Here is a 15,298-nt window from a genome sequence, read left to right as displayed (position 1 = left end):
GCCGCGCGCCACTAGCGTTGAGAGAAGGAAGTTGGCCTCGGCGGGTCCTGGGCTGTGTGAGCAAGGCCGCGGGGGCAGCGGCGGCCTGCCTCGACCAACTGAGGGCGGCGCGATGGGAGACGAGATGGATGCCATGATCCCTGAGCGGTTGGTGAAGGTCAGAGCCTGGCCACGGCCTCCCTCCTTCCCTTAGTCGCAGCGTTGCCTTGGAGCCCCGCGGAACGGCGGGAGCGCGGGTGCCTTGCTGCCCCGCCTCCCGCCCGAACTTTTGCGGAGTTGAATTCTCACCTGCACGTCCTGGGGCAGTATGCCGTGCTGCCCGCGCGGGAGTCCCGCCGAGTGCGGTTTCCCCGCCCCTTGTTGGTCTCGCGCGCGCCACCGGAGCGGCTAGCTGCTTTCCTGTGGCGGTCAGAGTAGTGATGATACGCTGTTCATCGAGCGTTTACTGTGTGCTAGGCATGTGTTAATTATACAGCCACCCAGGAAATAGTTGTCAATACAGCATAGAGGAGCAGGCCCAGGGCCGCAAGCCCAGGTCGCGGGTTCAACCCCGGATCAGGGCAGGCAGGGGAGCCAACCAGTGAACAACTAAGTGGAACAGCGAGTTGATGCTTCTCTCTCTCTCTCTCTCTCTCAATCTCTCTCCCTTTATCCCTCCCTCCCTCTCCCCTTCTCTTTCCTCCTTCCCCCCTCGCCCCCACCCCCCTCTCCTCCATCTCCCCTTCACCTCTTCCCCCTCTCCCTCACCCTTCCTCTCTCTCAGTCAATGGAAAACAATTATTTTATGTTGGGCAGATAAAATGTATTATGCTCACTTTGTTAAAGAGGCCGTTGCCCAGGTGATATTAATGTGTGTTGAGAATCCTTGTAGCCTGGGGCTTGGTTTTGGGATTAAGCCTTTCCCACCCTTTTTGATGTGGGGTGGTACAATCCAATCATGCCTCAGAGAAGTGATTTTGTATTAGAGACTTCCCTATTTTGTATATTGGATTAGAGGTTGTGAAGCTACACTATAAAATAGGGGCAGAACGGGGGCTTGCCCGCTCTTGGTTCCTGAGATTATCATTAGAAGAGAGAGCAGAGGAGAGCAGAGAAAGGCCACGTGGAGGAGGCCAGGAGAAGCAGCCAAGATGGTGGAGTGCTGAGTGAGATGCCAGTTTGTGTAGAGTTTGTATCTGGGATAAGGAAGGAGATGGGGAACTGAGGAGAATAAGGCTGGTGAGCTAGAAACCTTTGATTCTAGGAAACTCGGATAAGTCAGTGGCTTTGTGAGCACTGAATGTGAGTGGGTTTTGGAGCCCAGTGTGTATTTTTTACTTGCCCGCCGGGTGCAAGCTAGGATTAAAGACTATGGCCCACCAGTTTGTGGCTCCATTGTTTCTTTACCGACTGTCTGAATCCAATGCGAACCTGCATGGGCCAGAAGGCTGCTTTGTTGGTGGCCCTGGCCATGGCTTCTGGCTTTACATTTTATAAGGGAAAAAAATATGGAGGAGCAAATCAAGGTTCAGAAAGCAACTTACCCAAAGTCACAGAAAAGGAGGCAGAAATCTTTTTTTTTTTTTTAATATCCTCTTTTGTTCAGTCTCAATTGTACTGCTTGTAAGGTGGTCCAGGCTTGCCTAATGCAGAACCAGGGCTCATCACTTACTTGTCCTACAAAAAACTTTAGTTAATAGGAGGATTATTTTGGTACTGGAAATGTGCCTAAGTCAGGAAACTAAAGAGAGGGGTATGAGATCCCAATGATTGTTATAAACCCCTGAAAGGGAGTAAGATGCAGGAATATTTTAGGAAGGTGAATAAGAAATCACTGAAATGTATTTAGGGAGTAGTAATCCATACCTTAGAGCAGGGGTAGTCAACCTTTTTATACCTACCACCCACTTTTGTATCTCTGTTAGTAGTAAAATTTTCTAACCGCCCACAGTAATGGTGATTTATAAAGTAGGGAAGTAACTTTACTTTATAAAATTTATAAAGCAGAGTTACAGCAAGTTAAAGCATATAATAATAATTACTTACCAAGTACTTTATGTTGGATTTTCGCTAAGTTTGGCAGAATAAGTCTTTATAAAACAACTTACTATAGTTACATCTGTCTTTTTATTTATACTTTGGTTGCTCTGCTACCGCCCACCATGAAAGCTGGAACGCCCACTAGTGGGAGGTAGGGACCAGGTTGACTACCACTGCCTTAGAGAGTAGTGACTCTCTCTTCCTCCTGGGTGAGCCACCCAATGAGAGTGTGCCGTATTCCTCAGATGTGGTGAGCAGAGGCAAAAAAAAAAAAGGTTTCCACAGACTTAGAAGATGGTCATCTCCCTTGGAGTTAACTGAATTCAACAGAAGGGAGAGCACTCTTGTGTCTCTTTTGTCCCACTGACCACTTTGGTGTGACCGAGACCCCAGTAGGGTGTTTGGGATTATCAGGTTGAGAATTACCAAAAAGACTGAGAATTTTATTCTCCTGTATGAACCTTACTATGTTCTCACCTGGAGAGCTATGTGGATTTCTGATCACCGTACTCAGTTGGAAATGAAGAGTATTTTATTAATATCTTGGAAAACATGCGTTAAACATTGACTCCAAGGAAATTATTCTGGGGGGTGTGTTAGGGATCCTTTATGAAACATTCAGTGTCCAAAAGTGAAGGCTGAGAAAGGCTGTCTTTGGCTCTTCCACTTCTGGCATGTAAGCCAAAGGGGGTTTATGTTCTTTTCACAAAAACCTCAACTTAAAGATAAGTTTAGAATGGAAGAAAAAATACACCTTTTATAGTACAACTTAATATAGTGATTGGTAAACTTACAGAACTCTTTTACCAAGAAGTTGAAAATTGTCTTTGAAAGCACATAGATAAATTCATAGAAGACTAGGCGAGTCAAGCAGTGACAGGCAGTTGGGGCAGGCTCCCAGGCCCAAAGGGGAATGAAAATGGAAAAAATGAAAACTGGACCTAGGTGGGAGCTGGAGGTGGCTCTGGGTGTGGCAGAGGTGATGGTGCACTTGTGGGGAAGCAGTGTTGTGAGTTTCCCCAGGTGGATGGATCAAGTTACGCTGGCCTCATAGCCAGGGTTTTGGACTTGAGACTGTATGTCTTGAACACCATGAAACTGACCATATGTAACTTTTTGGTGGTGGAATTGTGTTTAACATTTAGTGCGGGTAAGTCAGTTCTTGGGATTTAGTTATCTTTCTGTGGTCATTATTTCCATACATATTTGCTGAGTACTGCACTGGATATTTGAACTTACAGTGTAATAGGGTGATGGTTTCAGTATTTGGCAATTTATTCAGCACTATTCTGAGTCATGAGACAATGCATACTGTGAAATAAGACAAGATTATAAATAATGAAGTGCAGCTTGTGTCATGGTTAAGATGATAAATTAGGAATTCAGGAAAGGAAAAGTTTTGTGTGAGCTGGATTAATCAAGGAAGACTTCATAAAATAATTATTAAAAATTTAATTCATTGAGCCTCACTGGTGGTGGTGCAGTGGATAGAGCATTGACCTGGGACACTGAGGTCCCAGGTTCAAAGCCCCAAGGTCACCAGCTTGAATGTGAGCGTTTCGGCTTGAGTGTGGGATCATTAACCTGATCCCATGGTCGCTGGCTTCAGCCCAAAGGTTGCTGGCTTGAGCAAAGGGTCACTGGCTTGGCTGAAGGCCCCCCCTCCCCACATATGAACAGCTAAAGTGCTACAACTACGATTTGATGTTTCTCCACTCCCTTCCTGTCGCTATCTTGTGCGCTTTCTCTCTTTCTCTTCCTCTCTCTTGCTAAAAAAAAAAAAATATTGAGTCCCTGCCCAGGTGGCTCAGTGAACAAAGCAACAACCCTGCATGGCAGAGGTTGCGGAGTGGAGCCCCAATCAGGCCACGAAGAAAAGCAGTCAGTAAGTACACAGCTAAATGGAACAACTTAGTGGAACAATGCATTGATGCTTCTCTCTCTCTCTCTCTCAAATGTAAAAATTTTTAAATGTTTATTTCACTGAGTAAATATTAGTAAGTACTGTGCCAAGTACCACAATCCTCATAGGAAGCTTAAAAATGACTAAGCCATGGCTCTTGGCCTCGGGGTAATATGTATTTTTGTTGTACTGGAATTGGGTCTACTTAAGTGTGACAGACATGATTTAATTTCCCATTTCCCCTGAATTGATCTTGTTTTGATCTCTCACAACAGGATTTTCAGTTTAGAACCCTGAGGAAGGTGAGAATCTTTGACTCCCCCGAAGAGCTGCCCAAGGAACGCTCCAATCTGCTTGTTGTGTCCAACAAGTATGGCCTTGTCTTTGCTGGTGGAGCCAGCGGGTTGCAGATTTTTCCTACTAAAAATCTCCTTATTCAAAGTAAACCTGGAGACACTGATAAGATAGGTAAGTGACTTGCTTTGTGTTGAGTAGTAGGGAGAGGACTGCACTAAAGTGCTAATGTCGTTTCTTCCCAAGAAATCATTCTAAGACTCAGAGGAACACTGTTGCTAGTCCTCAGGTTGAGCCCCAAGAATAAGTTCTAGGTCAGATGTTGGAAGCCTTTCTGGTTCTGTATAGTCCTTTGTGTGTCTCCTTAGATGTGGTGTTCCTCTGAGCTCAGGAAAGAAGAATTTACCATCCTGCCATGCGTTTAATTTTGCTCAGTTGAGCCTGGGTTCTGGCTCTCTTGGAGAAGGGTTTGCTGCATGGCTTTTTTGTTGGCACAACAGTTCTATCCAAAGAAATGGGGGGGGGTGAATGAAACTTACAAGAAATAATATAGTTGGTCTTCCTCCACAGTTTCTGGTCACAGGTCCCACAACTCTTGGAATTTCCTAAGTGTTGCGCAGTGGGGGGGGGAGGGGGTTGTTACGTTAATGATAATTTTGGAAAGCGCCTAAGGGTGGGGGCTGATTGCCAGTGGAACCAACCTTGTGATTAGAGGTTTGAACTCTCAGTTCACTGCCCCCCCCCCCAAGGTTGAGCTAATCACCAGTGGTTGGTGATTTAGTCAGTCATGCCAGTGTAATGAGACCCTCATAAAATCATAAAGCACCAGGAGGATGGTTTGCAACGTTTCCGGGTTAGTGAACGCGCGGAGATGCAGGGAGAGCTGCGAGCGGAGAGCGCACGGGAGCTCCACAGGCATCCGCAGGCATGACCGTGGAGCAGTTCCATCGGGCTGTGTCAGCGTCGTCTGCTATAATACGCCGCTGAGCCAGTCAGCAACGTGCTTCTCTGAGTTCTTTGAACAGTTCTGGCAAATCAGTTAAGTCCAAGGAAGGGGTTGTGGGAGCTTTTGATTTATAACCAGTTGGTCAAGAAGTACAGTTAACAACCTGGACTTGCGGTTGGCATTCTGAGTCAGAAAGGTTTGTTGAAACCTCCAATCCGCAGCCAGTTGGTCACAAACAGAGACCCTGAGCTTGCATTTAGGCTTAAAGAGTGTGTCGGGGGGCGGAGCAGTCCTAGAGGACTGAACCCTTAACCTGTGGACTCTAATGTGATCCTTAGGTAAGTAGTGTCAGAATTGAATTGGCTTCTCAGATACCTGAAAATTGTTTGTTCGTGTGGGAAGACCCCCCCCATGTTGGAATTGGGTCCGGGAACCCACTTTGAGGACATTGTTTTCAACAAGGAGGATAGCCACAGTTAATTTCCCCAACTTGTATGAGGAAGAATTCCTGGGACATATCTGAGAAAGCTAAGATTTATCCCCATGAGTAGGTATCAGGGCTTCTTCATGCGTTTATGTAGATGCAAAAATTGTTTCACATAGGCCTAGATAAAGGGGTTGTGACGCATGCTTAGAACATTCCATTTTTTGCTTTGTCTTTTTTTATGTTTTAATAGTTGATAAAGTTCAAGGCTTGCTAGTTCCTATGAAGTTCCCCGTACATCACCTGGCCCTGAGTTGTGACAACCTCACACTCTCTGTGTGCATGATGTCCAGTGACTATGGTTCCGTTATCGCTTTTTTTGATGTTCGCACATTCTCAAATGAGGTAAGCTACTGGCGACTCTAATGTCAACATGGGACCTAAGATTTCCTGGTATTGAATCATAACCTAGACATTCTTAGTTGACCCTTGAAGTCATTTTCAGATCAAAATAGGGATTTAAAAAATGTCTTGAGTTATAGAATCATAGATCTGTAAGGTAGAAGGGACTTTAAGAAATTCTTTCATGCCTGACCTGTGGTGGCGCAGTGGATAAAGCGTCAACCTGGAAACACTGAGGTTGCCAGTTCGAAACCCTGGGCTTGCCTGGTCAAGGCGCATATGGGAGTTGATGCTTCCTGCTCCTCCCCCCTTCTCTCTCTCTCTCTCTCTCTCTCTCTCTCTCCCTCTCCTCTCTATAATGAATAAATTAAAAAAAAAATCTAAAAAAAAAAAAATTCTTTCATAATAAGACCTGCCCCAGTATTATCATTTCTCATTTACATATGAGACAGTGAAAGCCTAGGGCTCTTCTAGTGACTTGCCCGAGATCATAGAGTTAATGGATGTCGAAGTTACATCATGGGTCTCTGTCTTCCTGATGCAGTGTTCTTCCATTCCCGGCAGTTTGGTGAAAATAATAGTAATATTGAGTGTTCGTGCCGACTGTTGCCAGGCCCTGCACTGGTGCTCTGCACGCCTTGTCTGTGCCTGCCAAGGCTGTGCCCACTACGTGCTGTTGTCTTCACATTACAGATGGAGAGACAGGCCCAGGGAGTTCAAGTGACTGTCCCAGGGCCCATTGCTGCTAAGCGGAGCCCTGATTGTAACCTAGTGTCTGCTCTTCATCGATTGTTTTGCATTTGTTTGTCTTCTGCTGGGAGTGCCTCCAGTGTGTTAGAATAGTGGATTGCCATTTTCCAAGTTGTGTTGAAATTGTAAGAAAGCGCTAATTGTGTAGAGCTAAAAATCTTTTTCCTCACGTTCATGAAGAAAAGTGAACTGTAATTTGGGAAAACTGATATATTCAGTAATTTTCTTTGACTATTAAATACCTGTGTATTAATTTATTTTCTGTTTGGGGGCATTTGTTTTAAAAGGCTAAACAGCAGAAACGCCCATTTGCCTATCATAAGCTTTTGAAAGATGCAGGAGGCATGGTGATCGACATGAAGTGGAACCCCACCGTCCCCTCCATGGTGGCGATGTGTCTGGCTGACGGCAGCCTTGCTGTCCTGCAAGTCACAGAAGCAGTGAAAGTGTGTGCGACACTTCCTTCCACAGTGGCGGTGACGTCTGGTGGGTGACGAGCACTTTCCCTTTGTACATACATAATGCTGATCTGTTTAAACATTAGTTTCTGGAAATAAAAGCAAATGGGTTTTTTGGTATATTTGTTAGTATTTGGTAGAAGTGGAGAGCATATTTAATTCCAGAGTTAACATCCTTGAAGCCAGACAGTAGATATGATTTAGCTTTAATGTACTCAAGTTTTCTGGAGAAAGAAATATTTTGGTACTGCTGGTCTAGAACTGTGTTTTTGAGAATAATTGTTTCTGGATCTAAAATAGTTGTGCTCTGAAAGTCATTTGTACCTTTTGGGGGAAAAGCATCAGAAGTATAAAATAGGAAAAAGACAACGATTTCTCGATATTTGAAACCATCTCTGGTCCCTTGTCTTATCTGAAGACAGCAGAGCTGCTCCTCTCCAGCTTTCTGGGCAGCGCTCCAGGAAGGAGCGTGTCAGTGGTCCGTTCGGGCCGGTGATAAACCCAACGGCTTGTGTTGTCAAGGGGATCTTTTATTCCCTTTGCCAAGTAAGGACGGTCCTGAGTCCTCCACGGGCGGAGAGAACCAGAGCTAGTGAGGATGTCGCTGTCTGGGTACGGCTCTCACCGGTTTGCTCCCCTTTCTTCAGTGTTTAATTGCTGGCATTCTCCTCTCTGCGCAGTGTGCTGGAGCCCCAAAGGGAAGCAGCTGGCAGTGGGCAAACAGAATGGGACCGTGGTTCAGTATCTCCCCGTAAGTCTTGCCTCGGGTTTCAGAACTGTTCTCAGGGAAGTTACCCGCTGGTTTGAGGGTGGCTTGGGGATATCTTTGGTGGTTTTGTCTATGAAAATGTTATTTATTCTCATTGCAACAAATTCCTCGGTACACAAGTGAATGCAGAAAAGAGTAGAACTCCTTCCCTTCCTTCCCGTGGTCCAGCGTCCAGGGTGCCCTCTGTTCTGTGTAGTGGAGCCCTCCAGACTCTTCGGGATGCCCACACAAGCTGTCTCTGTGTGCGTGCATTACTTGTTTTCCTTTTTACATAAAATGCTACCGTATTCTCTACATGGTTCCCCAACTTCATGTTCCCATAGAAACAGAGCTTAGGGGGAAAGGGAGTGGGGGAAAGGCACAGTCCCTGCAGGTTAAAGCAGTGTGTGTCCTCCAGCTGAGTCCGTCTTCAAGGTCCCGTTTCTCTAACTGCAGGCCACACAGACAGTGGAGTCTTACATTGTTGCGTGTTCTGTGTCATCCTACCCCTGTAGTTTCCTGAGACAGTGTTCACAAATATTCTTTAGTATTAGTTGACAGACAGCCCATATGTCTGGTCAGGCCTGGATGGGAAGGAGGGTTCACAGGCAATGCCAGGACCCGTTCCGGTACCTGTAGCACCTGGAGATACTGTTCTCTGTGGGGCTGCCGAGCAGAGAATGAGATGATACAGGTTTGAGGTTAAGGTTCTGTTATTTGTTATAGCAAAAAGTTATGTGACATTTAGTCCATATTTTAGGGCATTAGCCTGTAAAAAAGATAATGCAATGGGTTTAATTTTATTGGTGTGCTGTTTGCCTTTATAAAAAAACCCAAGAGTATATTTGGAGTCCTAGTTCTAACTCATTACGTGTAGTCACTTCACTCTTTTCAGTGGCTGCATAGCAGTCCACTGTGTGGACATGCTTTAGTCTGTTCTTCTACTCCATTACTGGTGGCTGGCTGTCGGGATGAGCACCTTTGCTCCTATAGATAGGGCCGCACTGAGCATCCCACAACTACATCTGAACCCGGTGGTGTGAGTGTTTCTGTAGGTAGAGGTCGAGGTCGCCATCTACCCTTCTCTGTGTTCAGGCTCCCTTCTGGGGAAGGGAGACTTAGCTGGCTTCTAGGAGAGTATCTTGAATTTGACACTTTCGTTGGTTTAGGGTTTCTTTCATTTGACACTAATTTTTTTTTTCTCCAAATCTCTTTCAGACTTTGCAGGAAAAAAAAGTCATTCCTTGTCCTCCATTTTATGAGTCAGATCATCCTGTCAGAGGTAACACATCAGCGTTTTTTATTGAGTTGACCTTCAGTAGGGTGCTGTCTGTGTGACAGAAATTTCAAATCATGTGACATGCTGATGTACCCACTCAGGAGTGTCGGTGCATCCTGCATGAATACCCTCATCATGTCGGTTAGGTGACTGAGTCTCATGGTAGATGGCATTAACTGAATCCTGATTTGTTTTGTCAGAATTCTTCATAATTTTCCCTGATTATAATCCACCAGAAAAAATAAATACTACTTTGGGATAAATTTGGGCTTCTAATCAGTGAAATCTGGACCTTGATTAAAGCTATAGTAGGATTTTTTAATCCATAAGATATGAAATTTATAACATTGGGGCTATTTTAAACAAGGTGCTCTATTAGGATGTGTCTTTCAGTCCTAGATGTGCTGTGGATCGGGACGTATGTCTTCACAATCGTGTACGCCGCTGCGGATGGGACCTTGGAGACTTCTCCTGATGTGGTGATGGCTCTACTCCCGGTGCGTGTGAGAAAAGGACATCTCTGTTTTTTTGAGAATTATAGACGTCTTTGAGAGAGTTAGAGGCTTGGGCTTCAGTTTCCTTTTCTTACTTGTAGTGAAGGTGCAACCTCATGTGTATGATTGCCACAGTGCACCTTTGGCCCGGGGACCAAAGTCACGTTACGGAGCCAGACAAGGGTCCGCTCACCCATTGCGCAGCAAAGCCAAACACTGAACGTGGAGGCTTGTCCTGGAGAAATTAAAGCCACTTGATCTATAGGTCACCTGCAAGGAGAATGGCTTCAAACCTGAACTCCCTCATGGCTTTTGTTTTGTTTTGTATTTTTCTGAAGTGAGAAACAGGGTGGAGGGGGCAGACAGACAGACTCCTGCATGTGCCCAACCGGGATCCACCCGGCATGCCCACCAGGGGATAGTGCTTGGCCCCTCTGGGGTATTGCTCCGTTGCAACCAGAGCCATTCTAGCACCGGAGGCAGAGGCCATGGAGCCAGCCTCAGCGCCCGGGCCAACTTTGCTCCAATGGAGCCTTGTCTGTGGGAGGGGAAGAGAGAGACAGAGAGAAAAGAGAGGGGGAGGGGTGGAGAAGCAGATGGGCGCTTTTCCTGTGTGCCCTGACCGGGAATCAAACCCGGGACTTCCACACACTGGGTCGATGCTCTACCACTGAGCCAACCGGCCAGGGCCCCCTCATGGCTTTTAATCAGGGTGTTTAAAGGCAAAGATTGAGGGTAAGGAGTTAGAGGAAACAGAAGCTCTGGCCATGCAGGTTCTGATTGGAGAGTTTTGAACTTGGCCATCTGTGGTAAGACATGGTAAGGGGCTTCAGCCCTGGGGCTTCCTGCATAGCAGACACTTTGCTGCTGAAAGGGTTCCAGTCTTCAGATTCCAGAGTTCAGGTTCTGATCGTGTTTTGGTCCTTTGGTTCCATGGGGGGTGAGGGGAGGGTGAAACCTTGGTTCCAGGTGCAGCTGGAGGTAGTGTCCTCTCTGCACACGTCTTGCTGCATGACTTAAAGTTAGTCTGTTGTCTCTGAAAGGCAGCTTGGTATCTTGTTAGAAGCAGGAAAGGACCATTTGAGGTGGTTCTGCAGTTACAATATGGGTTCCGCTAGGAGCACGTTCTATTATAAGGTGAAAAAACTCATCAAACTTGCTTTTGCTTAAGCTGTAAACTGAGTAGATGTTAACCTGATTCGGCATTTTAGATAAGGAAGAAAATATCTTGAATTTTAAAATGGTTTCACTTAGTTATTCATCATCAGCTGTGTGTTAGATGCCTGCAGTGTGTTAGTCCCTGCTTTAAAGCTGAGAATGCAGCATCCTTGCTTTTGTGGATGTCACAATGTAATGGATGTGCCAGTCAAAAGGTAAGTGTAGGATCCAGGAATGATAAGGATGATGAGGGAAGTAGAGCAGGGTGAGGGACGGGGTGAGCGATGACCGGGGTGCCCCTGAGATTGGTGCTCGAGCACAGACTTTGAGACAGCCGTGTGAGCAGAGAGCCAAATGACGTGAGGGAGGGAAGTGTTTTGAAGACAGAAGAACGTTAGTATCTACAAAGTCTTCTTAAATTGCAATGCCACTTTAAAAAAACAGATGAGGCAAAACTTATATTTCCAAATCATGTTAACTTTAAAAGTTCAGAACACCATTTGAAAATACATAAGTAAATATCGAAATATAATAAGCATTGGGAGTTATACTTACTCTCTTTTACAACCATGTTTTACTTAGTAAATTGCAAACAACTTTCTGTGTCAAGTAAAATCTGATTTGGCTTAAAAAAGCTTTATTTAGCTCTGTTTTTAACTCTTTTGGTTGGGTTGCTGATCCATTTGAATTTTAAACTATGTTTATGGCATGCCCCTCTTAACTACAGGTCTGTGTTCTGAGAAACACATGCAACATCACAGAGTCTGCACAGACCCAGACCCAGGTGGTGGAGCCTACTGCACACCTAGCCTGTGTGGTATAGCCTGTTGCTCTTCTGTGGTTTTGGCTAAGACATCCTGTATTAAAAGACATTAACAGGAGAAATACAAAAATTTAATAAATTTCCTGTGTATGTGGGAGAGACACAGGAAAACCGAATAATTGGCTAGAATGGCGGAAGCCACCACCTTAAATACCAACTTGAGCTGAAGGCAAAGGGGGATTTGGGTGTGTGGGGAGTCAGTTATGGGAGGTGACAAGGGGAAGCACAGGAACAGCAGGAGGTCGTGAGGCAGATTTATGTGGTTGTCTTCTGCATGGTAAGTTTCTAGAGATGAGGTCCTGTCCCTCTTCCTGCACGGAACCACCCTTTCAAGTGGACATTTTCCTTGTAAATATTTTACAAAGGCTGACTTTGCTTAGTTTTCAGAGCTTCTTCCATGTCTGCTCTTTCTTAAAACTAGCTCAAAATAATCGTTATGTCCAGTAGACATTTTGGGCTAACAAGCTCTGTTCCCCTACAGCTCCTAGGTTACAACCTGTATAGCATGTCTCTGTACGGAATACTGTAAGCAGGTGTAACCCAGTGGTATTTGTGTAAACGTTGCACTACAGTTTTGTTTTTGTTTTTTTTTTTCATTTTTCTGAAGCTGGAAACGGGGAGAGACAGTCAGACAGACTCCCGCATGCGCCCGACCGGGATCCACCCGGCACGCCCACCATGGGGCGACGCTCTGCCCACCAGGGGGCGATGCTCTGCCCATCCTGGGCGTCGCCATATTGCGACCTGAGCCACTCTAGCGCCTGGGGCAGAGGCCACAGAGCCATCCCCAGCGCCCGGGCCATCTTTGCTCCCATGGAGCCTTGGCTGCGGGAGGGGAAGAGAGAGACAGAGAGGAAAGCACAGCGGAGGGGTGGAGAAGCAAATGGGCGCTTCTCCTGTGTGCCCTGGCCGGGAATCGAACCCGGGTCCTCCGCACGCTAGGCCGACGCTCTACCGCTGAGCCAACCGGCCAGGGCCTGCACTACAGTTTTATGATGGCCAAGATGTCAGGGCTACAACATCACTAGTTGATAGAAGTTTTACGGCTTTTTTGTACTCTTATGGGACCACTGTTGTATGTTTGATCTGTTGACCGAAATCCCATCATGCAACTCACGAATATGTTCCTTATTTCAAAATGTCATTAAGATTTTCTATTCCTGGGATAATAGTAACACTAGCATGTATTTATTGAGGATTAACATTCCTTGTACTGTGCTAGCAGCTTTGTTATATGTATCGTTTGGTTTCACACAACAGCCTTTGATGTAGTTTTAGTAGCTGCATTATACCCATGAGAAAACTGCATGTCAGAGAGGTGGGGGACCTTGTCCGTGCCTGTCCCAACGGCCGGGGGCGACAGGCAGTTTGAAATCAGTTTGGTTGATGGCCATCATTCCTGTTCTTTATACTGCTCGATGCTGCCTTTATATCACATCCACATGTTTGGACACAGACTTTTTGAGTGAATTTTTCTCATAACACTTAAATGATTTTCTCGTTTTGAGGTTATTAGCTGCATAGGATTAAAGATCATGAACTGCGTTTTTTCTCGTTCTGGTCCTCGTAGAAGAAAGAAGAGAAGCACCCAGAGGTGTTCGTGAACTTCATGGAGCCCTGCTACAGCTGCTGCACGGAGAGGCAGCACCACTACTTCCTCAGTTACATCGAAGACTGGTGAGCCGAGCGCCGGGCGGGGTCCACCTCCGCTGTCCACTCACACCAGCGGCGTTTTTCCGGTTTTCAACTGTTTTCTATAAGAAAGGAAATGGAGGCTCGAGGTGCCGTGAACATATGTTCAGCTGACGCTGATCGTGCCTTTCTGGCTACTTCTTTAGTTCCCCAGCCTTGAATTATTTAGCTCAAATATGTGCTAATCTTAAAAATCCCTTTTCTTAATAACCCCAGTGACCATTTATGAAAATACTGATACATTTAAGGAATGTATTAAAAGTTCTCTGATAGCAGGAGTTCCCCTCTGATGACTTGAAGCAAAGCTCCTATTCCTCTGACTAGAGTAATCTGTGTGTAGGGTAGGATATTTACTATACGGGAAATTCTGACTTGATTCATTCGTGTCTGTCCTGTGTCTTAAGTTGGTGGGCAGTTAACTATAAGTCTCTAGGGTTTTGTCCTGTGAACTAAAGAGTTAAGTTTTACCTCTGAAAATCTTCTCGCCTTTCTCCAATCATATAGAAAACTTACCTTTTTCCTTGGCAACTCAAGGCAGTCCTCATAGATACTTCCACAGACTTTGAGTCAAGTTAGAAGTGTTGCTGTGTTTGAATTTAATGGTTTCCTGGTTTTATTCTTTGAAGGGATTTAGTGTTGGTGGCATCTGCAGCTTCGCCAGAAGTTAGCATCCTCGCTCGACAGAGCGACCAGGTAAGTTCCTCTCTGATCATTTTTATGGGAAACTTCTGAGAAAGAGTTTGGAGGGAGTTACCTGAATGGTTAAGAATTAGACGAGGTAACATCCCTTTCATGAGGTCCTGCGTGAGAGCAACGCTTAAATGACCTAGTGTCTTGGACCAGATGGCTTCGCTGTTGTGCTGAGCAAACACAGGTGTCAGCATTAGCAGTTCTTCAGTGTCGTCAAAAGCACTTCTGGCCTGACCAGGCGGTGGCGCAGTGGATAGAGCATCGAACTGGGATGCAAAGGACCCAGGTTCGAGACCCTGAGGTCGCCAGCTTGAGTGCAGGCTCATTTGGTTTGAGCAAAAGCCCACCAGCTTGAACCCAAGGTCGCTGGCTTAAGCAAGGGGTTACTCGGTCTGCTGAAGGCCCACGGTCAGGGCACATATGAGAAAGCAATCAATGAACAACTAAGGTGTTGCAACATGCAATGAAAAACTAATGATTGATGCTTCTCATCTCTCTTTGTTCCTGTCTGTCTGTCCCTGTCTATCCCTCTCTCTGACTCAATCTCTGTCTCTGTAAAAAATAATTAAATTTAAAATAAAAAACTTCTGTTCCTTTGCAGTCATCCATGTGGCGTGTGGGTTACACATACTATGTGTTTACCTCTGACAAGTGTGGGCCTGGATATGTAGAAGGCTTTTCTGTCTTGCTCTGTTTTATGATTTTTATCTTCCTATTTCGTGAGCCAACCCTTTCTGTTCAGTCACCTGTAACCCATCCGTGATAATGAGAGAGAAGCATGTCGTTCACCCCAAGCTGTAACTCACCAGACATACTTTCTGTTTCTCTTCAAGAAGTTACCAGGAAGCTGGTAACGCCTGTGCACACAAGCACCTACCGTCCTTCTTCCACTTCGTCCTGCTGGTGGGCAGGGTGTGGGCTGAGGCGCGTGGTGGCCCACCTGAGCCTGGTAGGCTGAAGAGGGATGCAGAGGAGCCGTGGGCCAGGGCAACGCGCTCCAAACTCCGCCTTGAGCTTAAAAATGTCGTGCTCCCCGTGCACACACACTGCGACACTGCAGCTCTTCACCATTCGAATTTGTCCATCATTGGGTGGCCAGGCTCTCACTCTGAATGCATGGCTGTCATCTGACCTGGTGGGCCACTCTGGGGGTCACCAGGTCAGACATCGGCAGTCCAATTCGCTCTTGGCTTGACTTTCGTAACGGTTTCCTAGACA

The 15,298-nt window shown here is 46.0% G+C and overlaps 1 protein-coding gene across 4 annotated transcripts in view; it reads left to right on the top strand.

The window, feature by feature from the left end:
• Positions 1-2: 2 nt before the first annotated feature.
• The window catches only part of NUP214 (nucleoporin 214), a 95,294-nt gene continuing 79,998 nt past the window's right edge, over positions 3-15,298 (top strand). For all 4 annotated transcript variants that reach the window (XM_066366878.1, XM_066366876.1, XM_066366877.1 and 1 more), the window contains exons 1-9: positions 3-157; positions 4,198-4,390; positions 5,840-5,991; positions 7,026-7,224; positions 7,877-7,947; positions 9,163-9,226; positions 9,617-9,720; positions 13,269-13,375; positions 14,017-14,083. In XM_066366878.1, coding sequence (XP_066222975.1) covers positions 113-157; positions 4,198-4,390; positions 5,840-5,991; positions 7,026-7,224; positions 7,877-7,947; positions 9,163-9,226; positions 9,617-9,720; positions 13,269-13,375; positions 14,017-14,083 — 1,002 coding nt within the window. In that variant the 5' untranslated portion in view covers positions 3-112. The remainder of the gene's footprint in view (positions 158-4,197; positions 4,391-5,839; positions 5,992-7,025; positions 7,225-7,876; positions 7,948-9,162; positions 9,227-9,616; positions 9,721-13,268; positions 13,376-14,016; positions 14,084-15,298) is intronic.

This window comes from Saccopteryx leptura, chromosome 2 (genome assembly GCF_036850995.1).
Source record: "Saccopteryx leptura isolate mSacLep1 chromosome 2, mSacLep1_pri_phased_curated, whole genome shotgun sequence".
NCBI lineage: Eukaryota > Metazoa > Chordata > Mammalia > Chiroptera > Emballonuridae > Saccopteryx > Saccopteryx leptura.
This window is presented reverse-complemented; position numbering and strand designations above follow the sequence as displayed.